The sequence below is a fragment of the Notamacropus eugenii genome, chromosome 2 (assembly GCF_028372415.1).
Source record: "Notamacropus eugenii isolate mMacEug1 chromosome 2, mMacEug1.pri_v2, whole genome shotgun sequence".
Lineage (NCBI taxonomy): Eukaryota > Metazoa > Chordata > Mammalia > Diprotodontia > Macropodidae > Notamacropus > Notamacropus eugenii.
In genome coordinates, this window is record NC_092873.1 from 112,358,978 (window position 1) to 112,375,001 (window position 16,024).

The window sequence follows — 16,024 nt, forward strand, 5'->3', positions numbered from 1 at the left end:
GGATTCTTTTTGGATCCTGTCTCTACTGACTCTTATCTCCCCTAGCTGGGTGACATCTGTAAATAAATTGGATGAAGATATTATATTTATCTAAGCCAGTAACAAAAGTGTTAAACTCTACAAGGCCAAAGACAGATAACTAGGACATTTCACTAGAGACCATTTTCCTCATTAACATGGATCTAGTAATAACTATTCTTTGTGATAACCCATCATTCAGCCATTTCCCAAATCATCCAGTTGCAATGTTGCCTAGCTGATATCTCCCCATCTCATCTATAATTATCATGAGGGACTTAATCCAGGTAAGTTATTTCTACCAGTCAAAGAAAATATGGTTAGCCTTCTCTTCTAGAATTCTTCTTTTCATCATCTTTTTTCTTCCCATTCACCTTCAGCAGAAATCCTCTCCCTTATTAAAAATTAGACAGTTAATTTTTTTCCATAGTTAAAAACAAAACAGCTACCCCACTCCCCCAAAGGGAGTCTTGTTATTATCTTTACCAGCCTCAGTTCATTGTCTTCCATTTAAAACCCTCTGCTGTCTAACTTTGTGTTTTCTTTTATATTATTCCTATTAACATACTCTCTGTTCCTGTCAAATTGACATTTTAACATTCTACACACACAACAACCCATCTCATTCCCTCCTTGCCTTTATTTACATAGGCTCCCAACAGCCCCCTTTTCCCTCCAGTCTGCAATGCTCTTTCTTCTCACTTTCCTGTCTATGAATCCCTAGCTTTCTTCAAAGCACAACTTAGGTGTGATTTCTTAAATTCATCTTTCCTGATTCTCCTCAGTTGTTAGTCCTTTCTCCCTCTTGAAATTATTTTATGTGATAAATTTTTGCATTTACTTTGCCGCAAATACCTTATCATCCCAATAATAACTAAACTACCTGAGAGCATAGACTGTCTTTGAATCACTAATATTTAACATAATGTAATATGTATGGTAAGCCCTTGATATGTTTGTTGAATAGACTCCTGTCACTATTCATACAAAGTCATTACATAATTTTTGTCTTCATTTTGTTACTTGCTGTTATTTCTATCTGCAAACAGCTTTTTAATTATCTTAGTTTTATCAGTAAGCTTCCTGTGGATCCCAATCATTTCTTTAAACTCCTCCCTCTTTCAGAGTTAGCTTACTGCTCTCTACATGGTTTTTAAACTAGTCACTATACAATATAGTTTTGCTGTATATCTCTTTTTTCCTTTCCAGGCATCTATGTACACTGCAACATCTTCAGCTACATCTCCTAGAACAACTTTCCTCAATTCAGTAGATGCCAAAATAAAAGGAGAAATTGATGATGGGAAGAAAAACGTACTAGATGACCTCAGAACACAGGTTGTTGAATTATTGTGTGTTGTAGAAGCAATCAAAAAGGAACATGGGTAAGTCTTGCTTTTTCTCTTTGAGTATTACTTAGTTCATGGCTTATCAGAGCTAGAAGGGATGTTAGAGAACTAACAATCTATTCCCCTAATTTTAAGTAAGCTCTAAAAATAGGATATTTTATTCTTGTGAGAGCATATACATATAATTTAATACATACCCAAAACACTTTTTTCTAATGCTACTTTATGCCAACAGAATTTTAAAACAAAACTTGTTTTGGTTATCTGCATGTTATTTGTATCAAAGAATCACTGACTAAATGTGCTTTTGTAGGGAATAGAAAATTTAAACAATGATAACCTGCTTCTCTAGATATCTGTAGTCCTTTTTGGAAAATGGTTCTCAATAGTCTTATAGACATGAGTTATATTTGTCTATAAGTTTAGACTGTATTCTGTTTGCCATTTAGTAAATGTTAATTACAGTTTTAGAAGTTTTATTTTCCCCTGGAGTTCAAGTAACGCAACCCCTATACTTATTAGAGTTTCTTGCTCATTACTTTTCACAAGGTATATTGAAAGCATTCTCTTCTGGTGTACTTTGTAAAAACTACCTCAAAATATGTAACATTGATTCTTTCGGACAATTATTTGTCCCACTCTTGAAGAAAGAAGGACTGTGTAGTTGAAAAATGGTATGTTTTAAAAGCTACATTTGTAGTGTAAACCATGCAGTACCAATTTGTAAACTGGGCTAAGCATAAGTTTAATAATTGCTTGCTTCTTGCTGGCTGGTAGTCATAGGAAATAATAGTTCGTACCTGGAGTAGGCAAAAGTATATATGTTTTTAACCTATTTGGCTTCTTGAGGCAAAAATTTTAGGTTACAAAATATTACAAAAATAAGTATATAAATATATGATAATCTTTAAAAGTTTAGGAATGCCTAGTTTGTAAATTTGAATTTCTCAGTTGTTTCGTTCTTAATAAAATCAGACCACTCCTGGTGACACATGCTTGCAGTGCTGGTCCTGGGCGGGTTGAGGATGGAGGATTTCTTGTGTTCAGGAGTTCTGAACTTCCCTAGGATTAAAGCCAATCAGGTATCTGCAGTAAATCTAGTACCAGTATGGTAAGCTGCCATGAATGAGCAGCTACTAGACTATTTAGGGTTAGCAAATGGATCCAAGTCAGAGGCCAAGTAGATCAAAAACTTCTGTGCAAACCATCAGGAAGGGCAGACCTGGGAGTGGCTGCTGAGCTCTCAGCCTAGCTGAGATAGGGAGAGTCAGCCTTAAATCAATAAATTCAGGCCATTTTTATTATCTCAGGACCAACCAACATACATATGTATGTACTCATCATACTTTCGGGATCTGTAATTTCATCTGTATTTAGAGGTGTCCTCTCTCAATAGAGTTTGTAGCCCTACTACTTTAAAAGATGTTCCTAATTAGTTTTGATAACAAAAGATTCTTCACCTGATGATGAACCTCTTCCATCTGAGCTAGGCAGGCCCCGATAAGACAAGCACCAAGTCCTTCACTCTTCTGTCTTTAAAGGCTTTCCAGCTTGGTGTGATATAACATCATTTATGTCCTGACAGCATAGCTTTCAAAAACGCAGCATTGGCCTACAAGGTGCAGGATGCATACATAAGGATTGGTAGTTGTATAAGATTTTCCTTTATGCAACTTAGTTGAAACTACAATTATATTTTGAGCAACATGTTCTTGCCTTTTTATAGTATTATCTTTTAAGTTCATTTGAATTGTTTTTTCTTTAAAAAATAATTAATATTAGATGTATTACTACTGTAAAGAAGTATTTATTTTAGACCTCCAGAAGTAACCTCCAGTTAAAAATCTGCCCTATCATGGTAGATGGATTAACAGGATGAGATTTTATTAAAATCTGCATTAAATTCTATTATTATTTACAGAGCAAGTCTGGCGGGTCAATCCAAGAAGACCATATTAGTTGAATTTATAGATTTCATTCAAAGCTTCTCAAGAATTTTTTTTAACTTTTCAAAATTTAATTCTGTTATTAGAAAGTTTATTCACATTTTAGGGTTTTTTTTAGTATTAATTTTGCTTATGTTTAACTATTTGAACTAGGAATTTAAAATGTGTACGTATCAACTTATGGACATTTTCACTTCTATACACCCTTAAAAAAATTATTTTCGTTTTTTAGGAAGGAACTGGAAAAACTAAGAAAAGAATTGGAAGAGGAGAAGGCAATTAGAAGTAACCTAGAGGTAATTCAGTTCTGCAGTATTTTGTCATCATAAAACATCAAAATGAAAATATTAGTGGATGCTAAACATAATGAGTATCTACATTATGTAGAATATGGTATGTTGAAAGGGGTTCTTGTTTTATTTTTAAAATTTTAAATGGAGAGAGGCAGAAGCAGCTTGGCATAGTGGATAGAGAGTCTCAGGAATATCCCACTTTGGATACTTAGTGACGATGTGACCCTGGACAAGTTACTTCTCAATGCTTCAGACCTCTCTCAAGAATATAAATTGAAAAACAGTTGCCTGTTTGAATTGGTGAAGGAAATTTCTTGACTGGGAATCTACTGTATCAATAAAATCACATGGAAGAGGGAGGAAAGAAAAGAAAAAATATCTCTTTGAAAAATGTGGTCCTTTCCTCCAGTAAATTATATCCTAGTTAGGAAACAGAACATATTTATGTGAAAAAAAATCTTTTTATGTATATTTATCTCACCACATTTTCAAATGCTAAGTCCTGCCATATTTTCCTTCATTACAAAGTGATGGACAATTATAATAACTTTGCAGTAATAGTCTTTGCTTCCACTCTCTTCCCATCCATTTTATCCTTCCCAGTGTTGCTAACTAATCTTCTTTACATGTATATCTGGCGTTCTTTTGCTAAAAACCTTTCAGTGGTTCCTTATTACTTGCCAAGTAAAGTTCTAGAAACTTACCTTATCATTCACAGTCTTCCGCAGTATGGAGTCTAATGAACTTTCCAGCCTTATTTTAAATGAATCCCCTTCTCATACTCTGTACTTTTGCCTTCTCATACATAAATTTCACATTTTTCCTGAAATCTTTTCCTTACACTCCCCAAATTTCTATCTATCCTTTCAAGCCCAACTCAGATGTTAGCATGGATCTCACATAGTCCTTTGGTTGTACCTCTTATACACTTGTGTATTATTTTGCGTTAGTCATGTAATTTTCTGTTTATCATCTATAGAGATTGTATACTATACTCTTAAGCTGCTTAAGAAACAGGCACTAGGACTTATCTAAAATTTCTTTTTTGTTTCACTTAGAGCATAGTATGTGCTTGAGAAGGTTTGTTCAACTGAATAGATATAAATAGATAAAAACTAATTTAGTGTAAAATCTTTTTGTGAGAATGGAAAAACATGGACTGTGGAATAAAAGCATTAGCAGTTTCATGGGGTCCTCAGAGGTACATGCTTCGTATATATTAATTTTCTTGACATCCATTTTTCATTTAACTGAGCAGATGTTTCTAGCAAAGCCAGTTGCAAAAAAAATATAAATACAAATAAGTAATATAATCTTTTCTAATACTTTATTCTTTTTATATTTATGTGTATATTTATGGGTACTTCTTTTTTTTCTTAATGGAATGTAAACATCAGGAGTAAAGATTATTCCATTTTTTGTATTTGCATCTGCAATACTTAGCATGGTTCCTTGGTCATAAGAGGTGCCTACTGAATGCTTGTTGATTATAAGTGAAAACATTGCATTTACGTGATTATAATTCAATAAGGAGTCCAGTAACTACCCTAGGTAATAGTGCCATAAGTATCCAGATGAAGGACAGATCATTTCTGACTGGTATAATTTTACTTGAATAGCTCACATTTATGTAATGCTTTAAAATTTTCAAAGTGCTTTACATAAGTTATGTCATTTGATCCTTACAACAACCTGAAAAGACAGGTGTTAGATCAGCATTTTACAGATCATGAAACTGAAGTTCCAGGAGGTTGTCATTTGCCCATGGTCCCATAGCAAGTGTCTTGAGGGAGAGTTTGAGCTTAGGTCTTCTTCTTTTTAAATATATTCTATCCACTGAACTGCCTATCTGATGCTAATATGGTAATTATTAAAGTGGCCAGGAAAATAACTGAATAATAAAATGGTGAATTACTTTTAAAAAAAGACAAAAAAACACTGAATATAAAAATTAAATTAAAATCAAAAAGTCCATATGGTCATTTACCTCACATAATAAAGACACTACCCAGATAGCAGTCCTTAAAATTTTAACAGTTGTATTACATGTTTTTGCTTGAACCACCTTAAGATTTTCTAACTTTACATACAAAATAATATATAATAACATATGAGCACATTCTATTAGCACACGTACAATGTGTCCTAGAAATCTTTATAGCTATGTATTTTTTTAATTGAAGCCCCATGGGAGGAAAGAGCATGTAAAGATAACTATTTGAGTGGCTTCTATTTGATTGTCAGGTCTTCCTTCAGTGTCTTTTAAAATGATTATCTTATTGTCTTTCTTCTTCTTCTGGCACTCTCCAAGACTCTGCTCCCTCCTAAAGACTTAGCCTCTCTCCCACCCTTTCTGATACATACCACACTTGCCCCAAATGCACTTCTCCCTCACTGATCATATCCAGGGTGTCAGAATATGTTTTACTCTAGAGTGTCTCTTACTGACTCTCTCTACCAACTTACAGAAGTAACCTTTTCTCCTTTGACACTCGCACTACTCAGATTTATCACCCAGTCTACAGACCACTGGGCATTACTTTGGCCACCACCACACCCCACCCCCACTGCATTCTCCCTCGTTGAGAGCAGTGCCCTATTCCTTTCTTGGTGACCTGTGCCCCAACTAACCAGTTGTTCATTCTGCTCCCACAGAGTAGAGCCCACCTTTTGATTTGCATGTCACCCACAAAGGTTCTACTTCAACTGTATGAATTCTAAAATTGCTTTATCTGAGCATAACTTTTGTTCATTATGCCTTTCCCTTGCTCTCTTCCTCATCTTCATTATGGCTTCACCATCTTCACTGTTTCTCCCATTAGTCTTTTCTTACCCAGACCATCATCCTACACTATTTCCTCCCTTCCCTATCTTGAGCCTTTGGTTAATCATCTCAGGTCTAGCCACCACATCTTACCAAACTTTTCCTCCTCTTTGGTTTCTTTTCATGGAACAGAGTTGAAGGAAATCAAGAAACTGTGGACTAGGTTCTTTATAAATAAGTTATATAATCTCAACTGGGCTCTCAGTGAAGCAAGATGAATATTTTTTTCTTCCTTGTCAACTCCCACTCTTCTTCAGGAAATGACCAGTTCAAAAAGGTTGAGGTTTCAATACAAAATCATGTGCTCATTCCACTACACAGAGAAGAGCTTTTTTGTTGCTTTTTTAAAAAAATTAATTTATTTGTTTTCAATTTTCTGCAAACACTTCCATATATCTTAGATTTTTCCCCCTCTCTCTCCCTCCTTCTTCCCCGAGACAGCATGCAGTCTTATTTAGGTTCTACACATATATTCTTATTAAATACATTTTCACTTTAGTCATGTTCCATAAAAGAATTAAAATGAATAAGAGAAACCATAAAAAACCCAAACATAACACGAGAAAAAATGGTCTGCTTCATCCTGTGATCCAATTCCATAGTTCTTTCTCTGCATGTGGAAGGCATTTTGCCTCAGGAGTCCATTGGGAATTTTTTAGGTGCTTGCATTGCTGTGAAGGGCTAAGTCTACCAGAAAAATAACTCTCACACTGTGGTTGTTGCTGTGTGCAAAGTTCTCCTGGTTCTGCTCCTTTTCACTCAGCATCAGATCATATAAGTCCTCCCAGGCCTCTCTGAAGTCTTCCTGTTCATCATTTCTTATAGCACAAATATATTCCATTACATTCACATACCACAACTTGTTCAGCCATTCCCCAATTGATGGGCATCCCCTTAATTTCTAGTTCTTGGCCACCACAAAGAGAGCTGCTATAAATATTTTTGTACATGTGGGACCCTTTCAACCCTTTCCCGTTTTTATGATCTCTTGGGGATGCAGTCTTAGAAGCGATATTGCTGGGTCAAAACGTAAGCACATTTTTGTAGTTTTTTATTGCTTCTTGACTGATTGTTGATACCAAGCTTCCCCCTTTATTGAACTCTGATAATATTTACCCTCTGGAAGTGTGAAATCTTTGTACAAGTTTTGGTTCAGATGTCTGTTTCTTATGTTTGTGGGAATGAAACTTCAGGTGCTTTAAGATAATGGCACTTGATAACTACTATGGCCTATGCTGATATTTTCATTGTTGAAAATGTAAAAAGATCAAGATGTAAGACTTAGGGATAAGACAGAGAAGCTTTAATACAGCCAAGTTGCCACTGTTGCTTATGCTCTGTTTTTCCTTTTTAGGTGGAAATAGAAAAGCTGAAAAAACTAGTCCTGTCTACTTGAGGGAGGTGTGAAGTAGACTCAGTGTTCTTCTTGGGCCAGGGATTCATAAACGAGAATATGAACTGAAAACTGACTTGTTTACTTCCAAGTAACAAAAGATTTTTGGTGTGCTATAGGAAAAAAAAAATGAGTTATATGAGTTCTCATATCTTACAGAAGGGGAAAAATGAAAATGGTGTATTTTATTTTATTTGCCAATATGAAAAAGAGGCCTTATCCTTACTGTGCTGGAATTGCAAACCTCTTTTTTTTTCTGGTTTGCTTAAAAATACTACTGAATCTGTATAAAAAGGAGAAGAAGTTGGTAATAGATTTTTATTGAATACTGACGGTGTAATTTTTAAAGAGATCTATACTATAAATAGGTTGATATAGCTCCAGGTAACCTGTAAAATAGACTATGGGAGGGACACATTAGCTTAATAATCACTAACTTGTAGTAATTACTTTTCCCATAATGCAAAAGGGACATAGGATATTTGTATGTGTATGTATATACATATATATATTCATATATATATATGTGTGTGTGTATATATATAAAATTTTTAGCTTTCTTACCCAAGATTACACTGTTGTGCCTATATGTCTGCAGTGCTGTTTATCATTTGGGTGACAAAATAGGAATGTGTTAGCTATAAAACAGATGAATCAATCACATTGTGCAGATTATGAAATAAAATAAATTTGATAGCTGAAATATTTCATGCCACTTGCACTAATAGGGTTCATAAAAGGAATTTATTAAACCATATTTCAATCATTAATTATATTTTTTAAAAAATAAAATTTTCTTAAATCTGTCAGAGCTAAAAGGCCAGAAAGCTGTCCTTCAGTTCATTGTGCCTAGAAACTGCAGCACATTTAACATGCAAACACCAGCCTTACTGCTGTATTTCTCTGCTTATTTTGTAGATTCAAATATTACCTAGCCTATGGTCTTGTAATTTAATCCTTACCATTTTAAAATACCATTAATAAAACAAAATGCAAGTCTTTAGGGAATTTGTCATGAGATCATACTTTCCAAGCAGTCAACTCATCATGTAAATAAATACTCATTTAAGAAATATTATATTTACCTAATTGAACTAAGAAACTTTTTGGAGTTATTTTAAACTGTCAAATAGATACTAACTTTATTAAAAAATGCCATTTTACTTCACAGACCATAATATTACATATGTTATTAAACCAAATAAGACCCCTTTTCAAAGTTACATTTTCGTAAATCACATGGTCCACAAAGAGCTCCTTTTAAATTTGTCAGCCTTGACATAGTTTTAAAATATATATCAATAATAGGTCAAAAACTTCAAATATGGACATAGTTCTACCTAGGATTTATGGATTTTCCTGGTAATTAATGTCTTAACAAACGATGCTGCAGTTTAGGGCTTAGCTCCATTATAGCAAATGGTCAGTGGATTTCCAGTATATGAAATTACAAGACTTGTAGGTTGTGGACGGGCAGTGTGTGTGCCAGAATGTTTTAATTTTTTTCTGTTATTCCAACTTAAAACTCAATACAATCTTTTGCTTTCCAGTTTAATTTTATAAAAGCAAAACTTTTTTTTGGACACAGGATAACCAATATACTGCTTCATATAAATATTAACATAATACATAATACTGCTTTGGGGGTAGCTGATCTTTGGTTAAATGTATGTTTTACCTCATTATGAAGGTCATAGACATCTGTTGCAGTGAAATCACTAATCAAAATTAGCTACCAGAATTCCTTGTGCATTTTTAAAATGATCAAGCAAATGAAGTTCTTTGGGGGTTTGTTTGTTTGTTTTTGTACCCAAACCTTTTCCCCAAATACCCCTTCTCTCCCATCCAGTTTTAATGACAGTGTTAAAAGGGGAAAATTTTAAGCTCTTTATATTCTAGGAATCATCTTTGTTAGAAAAAGTATTTGAGAAAGTTTTTCCTTGTCCTTCTTGGGAAGAAGTTGAAAAATTAAATATTCTTTCCTTGGTTTGCTAGTAGTTAAGATCATTCGTATATTGATTATAACACATCAGGAAGACAAACTTTTTTTTTTAAGTATGAGATTTGCAAATATATATATATATATATATATATATATATATATATATATATATACACAGCAAAGTCCCTGGTATCTATTAGCTGCCCTTTCTGTAACTTCCTTGTTGAATAGATAAGGAAAAGAAAAGCAATTGCCCTTAAATGGCCTCAACTTATCTGTCTCCATTTAAAGAAGAAAACTTCAGTATGGCAGTTCACCAGTACAGTTTTGGTATATAACAGAACATCGCTAGAAATTCCTATTCATGAGAGCTGTATCATCATATTATTGTATGTAGAAATACTATATGTAGGAATGTGGAATTTACATTCTGAAAAGGGGTGCAATTTTCATGCATTGATTAATTTTTTTTTAATGTGCCCATAAGCACAACGCTTTGAGTCAACTGTGTATTATCTATAGTGGCTATTATGATGCTGAATCACAGTCATGCCACAGTTTTTGAAATGTAATGCATTGATTCAGTATTCACTTACCTTCCTGAAGGCATCAAAAATAGAACACTCCCAGTTTTAACAATATTTGTTGTCTTTAATTTTTTCTTTAGAAGTGTTTCTCTGATGTTGAAAATAGAAAAGTAGGCCTGATGTCTACAAATTTATTTTCTATGTTTCTCACTGTGATCATAGCACTAAGAAATGTGCTCCAAATTATTTTTAAACATTTTATCCACATGAAAACTTACAATGGATAAGCAGAATAAGACAATCAGTTAAAATTAGAAATGAATGGTGTTAACAATAATAAAATGGCCTTGTTTTCTGTAGCAATAAAATGACCAAGTGCAATGACTTGATTTAATAAAATCATCCTTCAAAAGCTGCTGCTATGAGTATTTTTAACCATAAAATGCCCTACTCTAATGCATTCCTCCCTTTTTTGCTGTTGTTGCATATTGCATTGGGTCTGATGAGTATTCCAACATTCCAGAGTGTACTAAGTTCACAAATCAGTGTAAACATATTGATGTGTTTACAGATACTGTAAAATGCATGTTTTCCCTGGAAAGAGAAAAAATTCAAATAAAATGAAAGTACTGCTACTATGCGTGTTTGTTGTTTGAGATATTTTCTATGAATACAATTATATTTGCTTTTGTTTCAGGAAATGGTTGAATGGCAATATAATTTATAGATTTAAATGGTAGATAATATGTAGAGGTTTTAAGTTTAAAACAGAAGTACTCAATATTGCAGTGATGGAGCTTTAAACACTATCTGGGCCCATAGAAACTCAATTATTGAATTAGAACATAGCATGTTCCTCACAACTCTATAATTTTGGATTCAGGAATTAAAATCTTAATTACACACCACTTCCATTGGTCCATGATCTCAGTACTTCTTCACTCCTAAAGATTGTGGCCTGTCAATGTATTTTTATCCTGTGTGATACTTGATTGTCCATGACTTTCTATAAATCTTCCATAGAGGGTTCTGTCCAATGCACTGAAGAACTTTCCCCAGAATTTTAAATATTTCATGGAGGGTGCTGTGCCACACTTGGACTAAATATGTATTATCCATCATTTCCTCTACATGACCAGCCCTCCAGTTTTCCAGACATGCATATGTTTGATGTCTTTTACACTATTTTTGTAGCATTGGTATTATTTGCTGCAGCATTGATAGGCACTTGAATATTACCTTTTCACTCACTTTTAGTTTTGATTCTAAAATTGTGATATTCCTACACATACAGACAGACAGACAGACACACACACACGCACATACACACACTCCCACCAGAATAATATTAGTCTAGAAAAATGAGCTTTGGCATCTTAAGAGCAAGCAACTTAGGATAGTTGAGAGTGCTACACGGTTAGTTTAGAGCACACCAGAAAGGAGAGAGGATTCGTCAGTATGAGGTGAACTCTACAGCTTGGGGTGAGACAGTTGAACAGACTGACCAGAACACAAAGCCAGCAGGGCATGAGATGTTTCCCAAGGGAGCAGGGCTCTAAATAGTTCTGAAAGAGGCAGGGAGCAACCTGAGACCTTTAATGGACTTGGCAGTCAAATCAAGAAAAGGCAATTCATACAGATTTTTTTAATGATTAAGAAGATCTTTTTGATGATGATGGTGATCTGTTCACTCAGTGAAATGCTGTCCAGCTATTACGTTAACCCAAAATGTTAAGTCTTTGTTTTGTAACAGCATGAAATCTCATTTATTTAAGCAAAAGACAATGTTCCATGACTTTAAAAGCTTCTATAAGTCACTCACAATGTTGGGACTTGGTTAATCAAGAAAGGAAATAAATTACTTAAAAAGGTTTATCATAAACCACTCCACCATTTTCACTGAAAGCGCTACACAATTTCCCAAATGAAATTTAACTCACTCAGTTATGGACCAGTTCACTATCTGCAGTACCTGCCTACTATTAACAGTCCATTGGATTTATCTATAAATATATTCACCTAGGTAGGTAGGTGGTGTAGTGGTTTGAGCTTCTAGAATTAGAGTTAGGAACATCAGAATTCAAGTCTAGCTTCAGGCACTTTCTGGCTTTGTGACACCAGGCTAGTCACTATGCCTGTTTGCCTCAGTTTCCTTATCTGTAAAATGATGATGATAATTGCACCTGTTGCCCAGCCTTGTTGTGAGGATGAAATGAAATAAATTGCAAAGTCCTGAGCACAGTGCATGGAACTTAGTGCTATATAAATGTTAGTAGTTATTACTACTATTGGATGTATACAATAACGTAGCCAAAATTGTGTGTTAACTGAAGTTTATTTGGCTGGTGTTCAGCCTCTTCACCATTTTTCTCCTCTTCCAATGCAGTCTTCCCAAGCTCTCAAGTATCCAGTGCCCTTGTGATCTTTAGCTTCCCTCATGAAAGCCTGCTTTGAGCAAAGTGCAATAAACCTCTCAATTTTGTTCTATGAAAATGAATCCAAGTATTAGTTTATTATGAGGTACAAGACACAAAAAAGGGAATAGTCCTTTTCTTGAAGCTTATGGTTTTGGGTTTTTTTGGCGTAAATATGCACATAAATATGTATATAATTACCAGTTTTTTATCTTTCATATGTAATTTTGTGGGAAAAGACACAAACACAATAGATGGGAAGGTTTCATGTAGAAGGTGGTGCTTGAGTTGAACTTTAATAGAAACGAGTTTCTAAGAGGTGTAACTGAAGAGTGTATTCCAGGTATGAGATATAGCCTAGCAAAGTAGAATGGATTTCAGGTGAAGAACCACAGGAAGACCTACTTGGTTGGACCAGAAAGTGGATGAAGGCACAGTAATATATAATAAGCCTGGAAAGGTAAGTGTAAGAGGGATTGTGAAGGATTTTAGATGCTGAATAGAAGTTTTTATTGATCTGAGTGTGAGCCTGAGGGGTTTATTTAAGTAGGAGTGATATAGTCAGACCTGTGCTTTAGATACATGATGTTAGTGTGCGTGTAGAGTATGGATTAGAAGGAGAGAGTTGAGATAGACACCAGTAAGAAGTTATTGAGGTTATGACCTGAATTCAGTAGTGACTGTGTGAGTGGAGAGAAGATGCATGTAAGATACTGTGGGAATCAACAAAACTCAATTGATCAGATAATGATGTGTGTGGCAAGGTTACAGACCTGGAAACCAGAAAGCACATAGTAGGTACGATGTAAATGCCAGCTATTATTTTTAGAATAGGATTGTCAAACAAATGGATTGTTGAGATGTGAACTATAAGTATATCCACATAAGAAGTGGAGATAAGTGTGCAGACCAAAGACTTTTGCTCTTTCCTGTTTATTTCCAAGTTTTTGTACCTAGATCTAAACTACTTTGCCTGATTTTTTTTTTTACAGAACTGCTATTATATTTATAGTCATACAACTGCTACACTATAAACTCCACGTTTGATCTATACCCTTTGCTTTCCTTAGTGTCTAGCACAGATTCTCTGCACAGAAAAGACTTTTAATAATAAATGTTTAAACCTCTTCCACAGGCGTTTTCATTTTAAAAGGGTCAGTAGTGCAATAGTCAATAAACATGAAGACTTTGTGCTAAACTCTGGGAATACAAAAAAGAGAATAGGCATCTCCTGCTCTCAAGGAGTTCACGATCTCAGGGAGACCGTAAGCATAGAGTACAAATGTACGAAGAAATTTTGTACAGGATAAATAAAAAAAAAATTAAGAGAAGGGAAACACTAGAATTAAGATTGATTGGAGGCTCCCTGTAGAAGATGGGATTTTTGTTGGTATGTAAAGGAAGCCTGTAGATTAGATAGAGATGAGGAAGGGGTGCATTCCAGACACAGAGGACAGCCAGAAAAAAATGCCTAGAGCGTGGAATGTCTTGTATTTGAAATAGCCCAGGAGACCAGTGTTACTGGATGAAAGAATACATAATAGTGAGTATGGGATAAGGGGACTAGAAAGGTTGGAGGAGATTAGGTTATGAAGGTCTTTGAATGCTAAATTTAGCTTTTTATTTTGGTGGTGATAGCCACTGGAGTTTATTGAGTAAGGGGATTACATGGTTAGACCTGTGTTTTAGAAAATTTCACTTTGGTAGCTAAGTAGAGGATAGACTGGAGTAGGGAGAGACTTGAGGCAGGTGAATCACTAGAAGGCTATTGTAGTCCACCTCTGTTAGAGTGGTGACAATGTCAATGGAGAGAAAGGAGCCTATTTGAGAGAGGTTTCAAAAGGTAGAATTGATAGTCATTATCTAGGCTGCAAACCTGAGGGATTGGGAGTATGACATTGCCCTCTACAATAATAATGAAGTTAAGAGATGCAGAGGATTTAAGGGGAAAAGATAATGAGTTTGATTTTGCAGATGTTGAGTTTAAGATGCCTACTGGACATCTAGTTCAAGATGTCTTGACAAGCATTTGGAGATGTAGTATTGGAAGTCAGCAAGAGAGATTGGGACAGGATAGGAGGATTTGAGAATCATCAGTGTAGAGATGGTATTTAAGTCCTTGGGAGTTGATGAGATCACCCAGGTATAAAGGGAGAACAGAAGAGAAGCCAGGACAGAACCCTGTGGGGGTACCTGTGGTCAGCTTGATCTAGATGAAGATCAGATGAAGGAGACATGAGGAGTGGTCAGATAGGTTGGAGGAAAGCCAGGAGCCAGAAGTGGTATCTGTAAAACCTAGAGAGAAGAGAGCATCGAGGAGAGAAAGATCAACAATGTCAGAGGCTGCAGAGAAGCCTAGGAGAGTAAGGATTGAGAAAAAGCTCTTTGAATTTGGCAATTAGATCATTGGTAATGGGAGAGAGCAGTTTCAGTGGAATGATGAGGTCAGAAACCGTAAGGGGTTAATGAGAGAGCTTGGAGAAAATGGAGACATGTATTATAGATGGCCTTTTCAAGGAGGTTAGCCTCGAGGCAGAAGAAATGCAGGATTATAGTGGGTATAGCATCAAGTGATGGTTCTTTATAGGGTGTGGAAGACTTAGCAATATCTCTCATCTCTCAAACATACCCTCTGTATACTCTTGAACAGTGCCACTACACTGGAGCAGGTCCTTGTCATTTCATATTTGGATAATTGCAGTAGCCTCTGCTGTATCTGCCTACCTTGTTCGCACCCACTCCAGTTCATCCATGCGGCCACCAGTGATTTCCCTAAAGCACAATTCCAGCCTTCACCCACCCCCACCCCCCACACTTCCAGTGGCTCCTTATTGCCTTTAGGATCAAATACAAAACCTCAGACCTTCATAAACTAGCATCTTCCTTTCCACTCTTCTTATACTTTACTTTTCCTTCTAGTGACACTGGTTTCTGACTTTTTAGAATAAGGTTGTCCATGACAGAAGCCCCCATAATTATAATTCTCTCCATCCTCAACTTTACCTACTGACTTCCATGATTCCCTTTAAGTGCCAACTTAAATCTCATATTTATAGGAAATCTTTTCCGGCCTCTCAGTTCTAGTGCCTTCCCTTCATTAATTATTTCCTGTTTATTGTGTACATAGATTTTATTTGCATATATTTGTTTGCATGTAGTGTCCTCCACTGGATTGTTAGCTTCTTGAGGGCAGACTCTGTCTTTTGCCACTTTTAGTACTCCCAGCACTTAGTACAGTGCCTGAGGTGTATGTAGTAGGTACTTAATAAATGTTTATTTGATTAATTGATAGGAACATGTTTGTAAGTAGTAGGGAAT

General features: G+C 35.3%; 1 protein-coding gene across 6 annotated transcripts in view; it reads left to right on the forward strand.

The window, feature by feature from the left end:
* Nucleotides 1-16,024, forward strand: part of CD2AP (CD2 associated protein) — a 186,928-nt gene that overhangs the window by 146,817 nt on the left and 24,087 nt on the right. For 4 of the 6 annotated variants that reach the window (XM_072642382.1, XM_072642383.1, XM_072642384.1 and 1 more), the window contains 2 exons: nucleotides 1,228-1,403; nucleotides 3,546-3,609. In XM_072642382.1, the coding sequence (XP_072498483.1) occupies nucleotides 1,228-1,403; nucleotides 3,546-3,609 (240 nt within the window). Of the gene's footprint in view, nucleotides 1-1,227; nucleotides 1,404-3,545; nucleotides 3,610-7,784; nucleotides 8,527-16,024 lie in introns of those variants that run through there. The other 2 variants (XM_072642387.1, XM_072642385.1) reach the window with 2 other exon arrangements.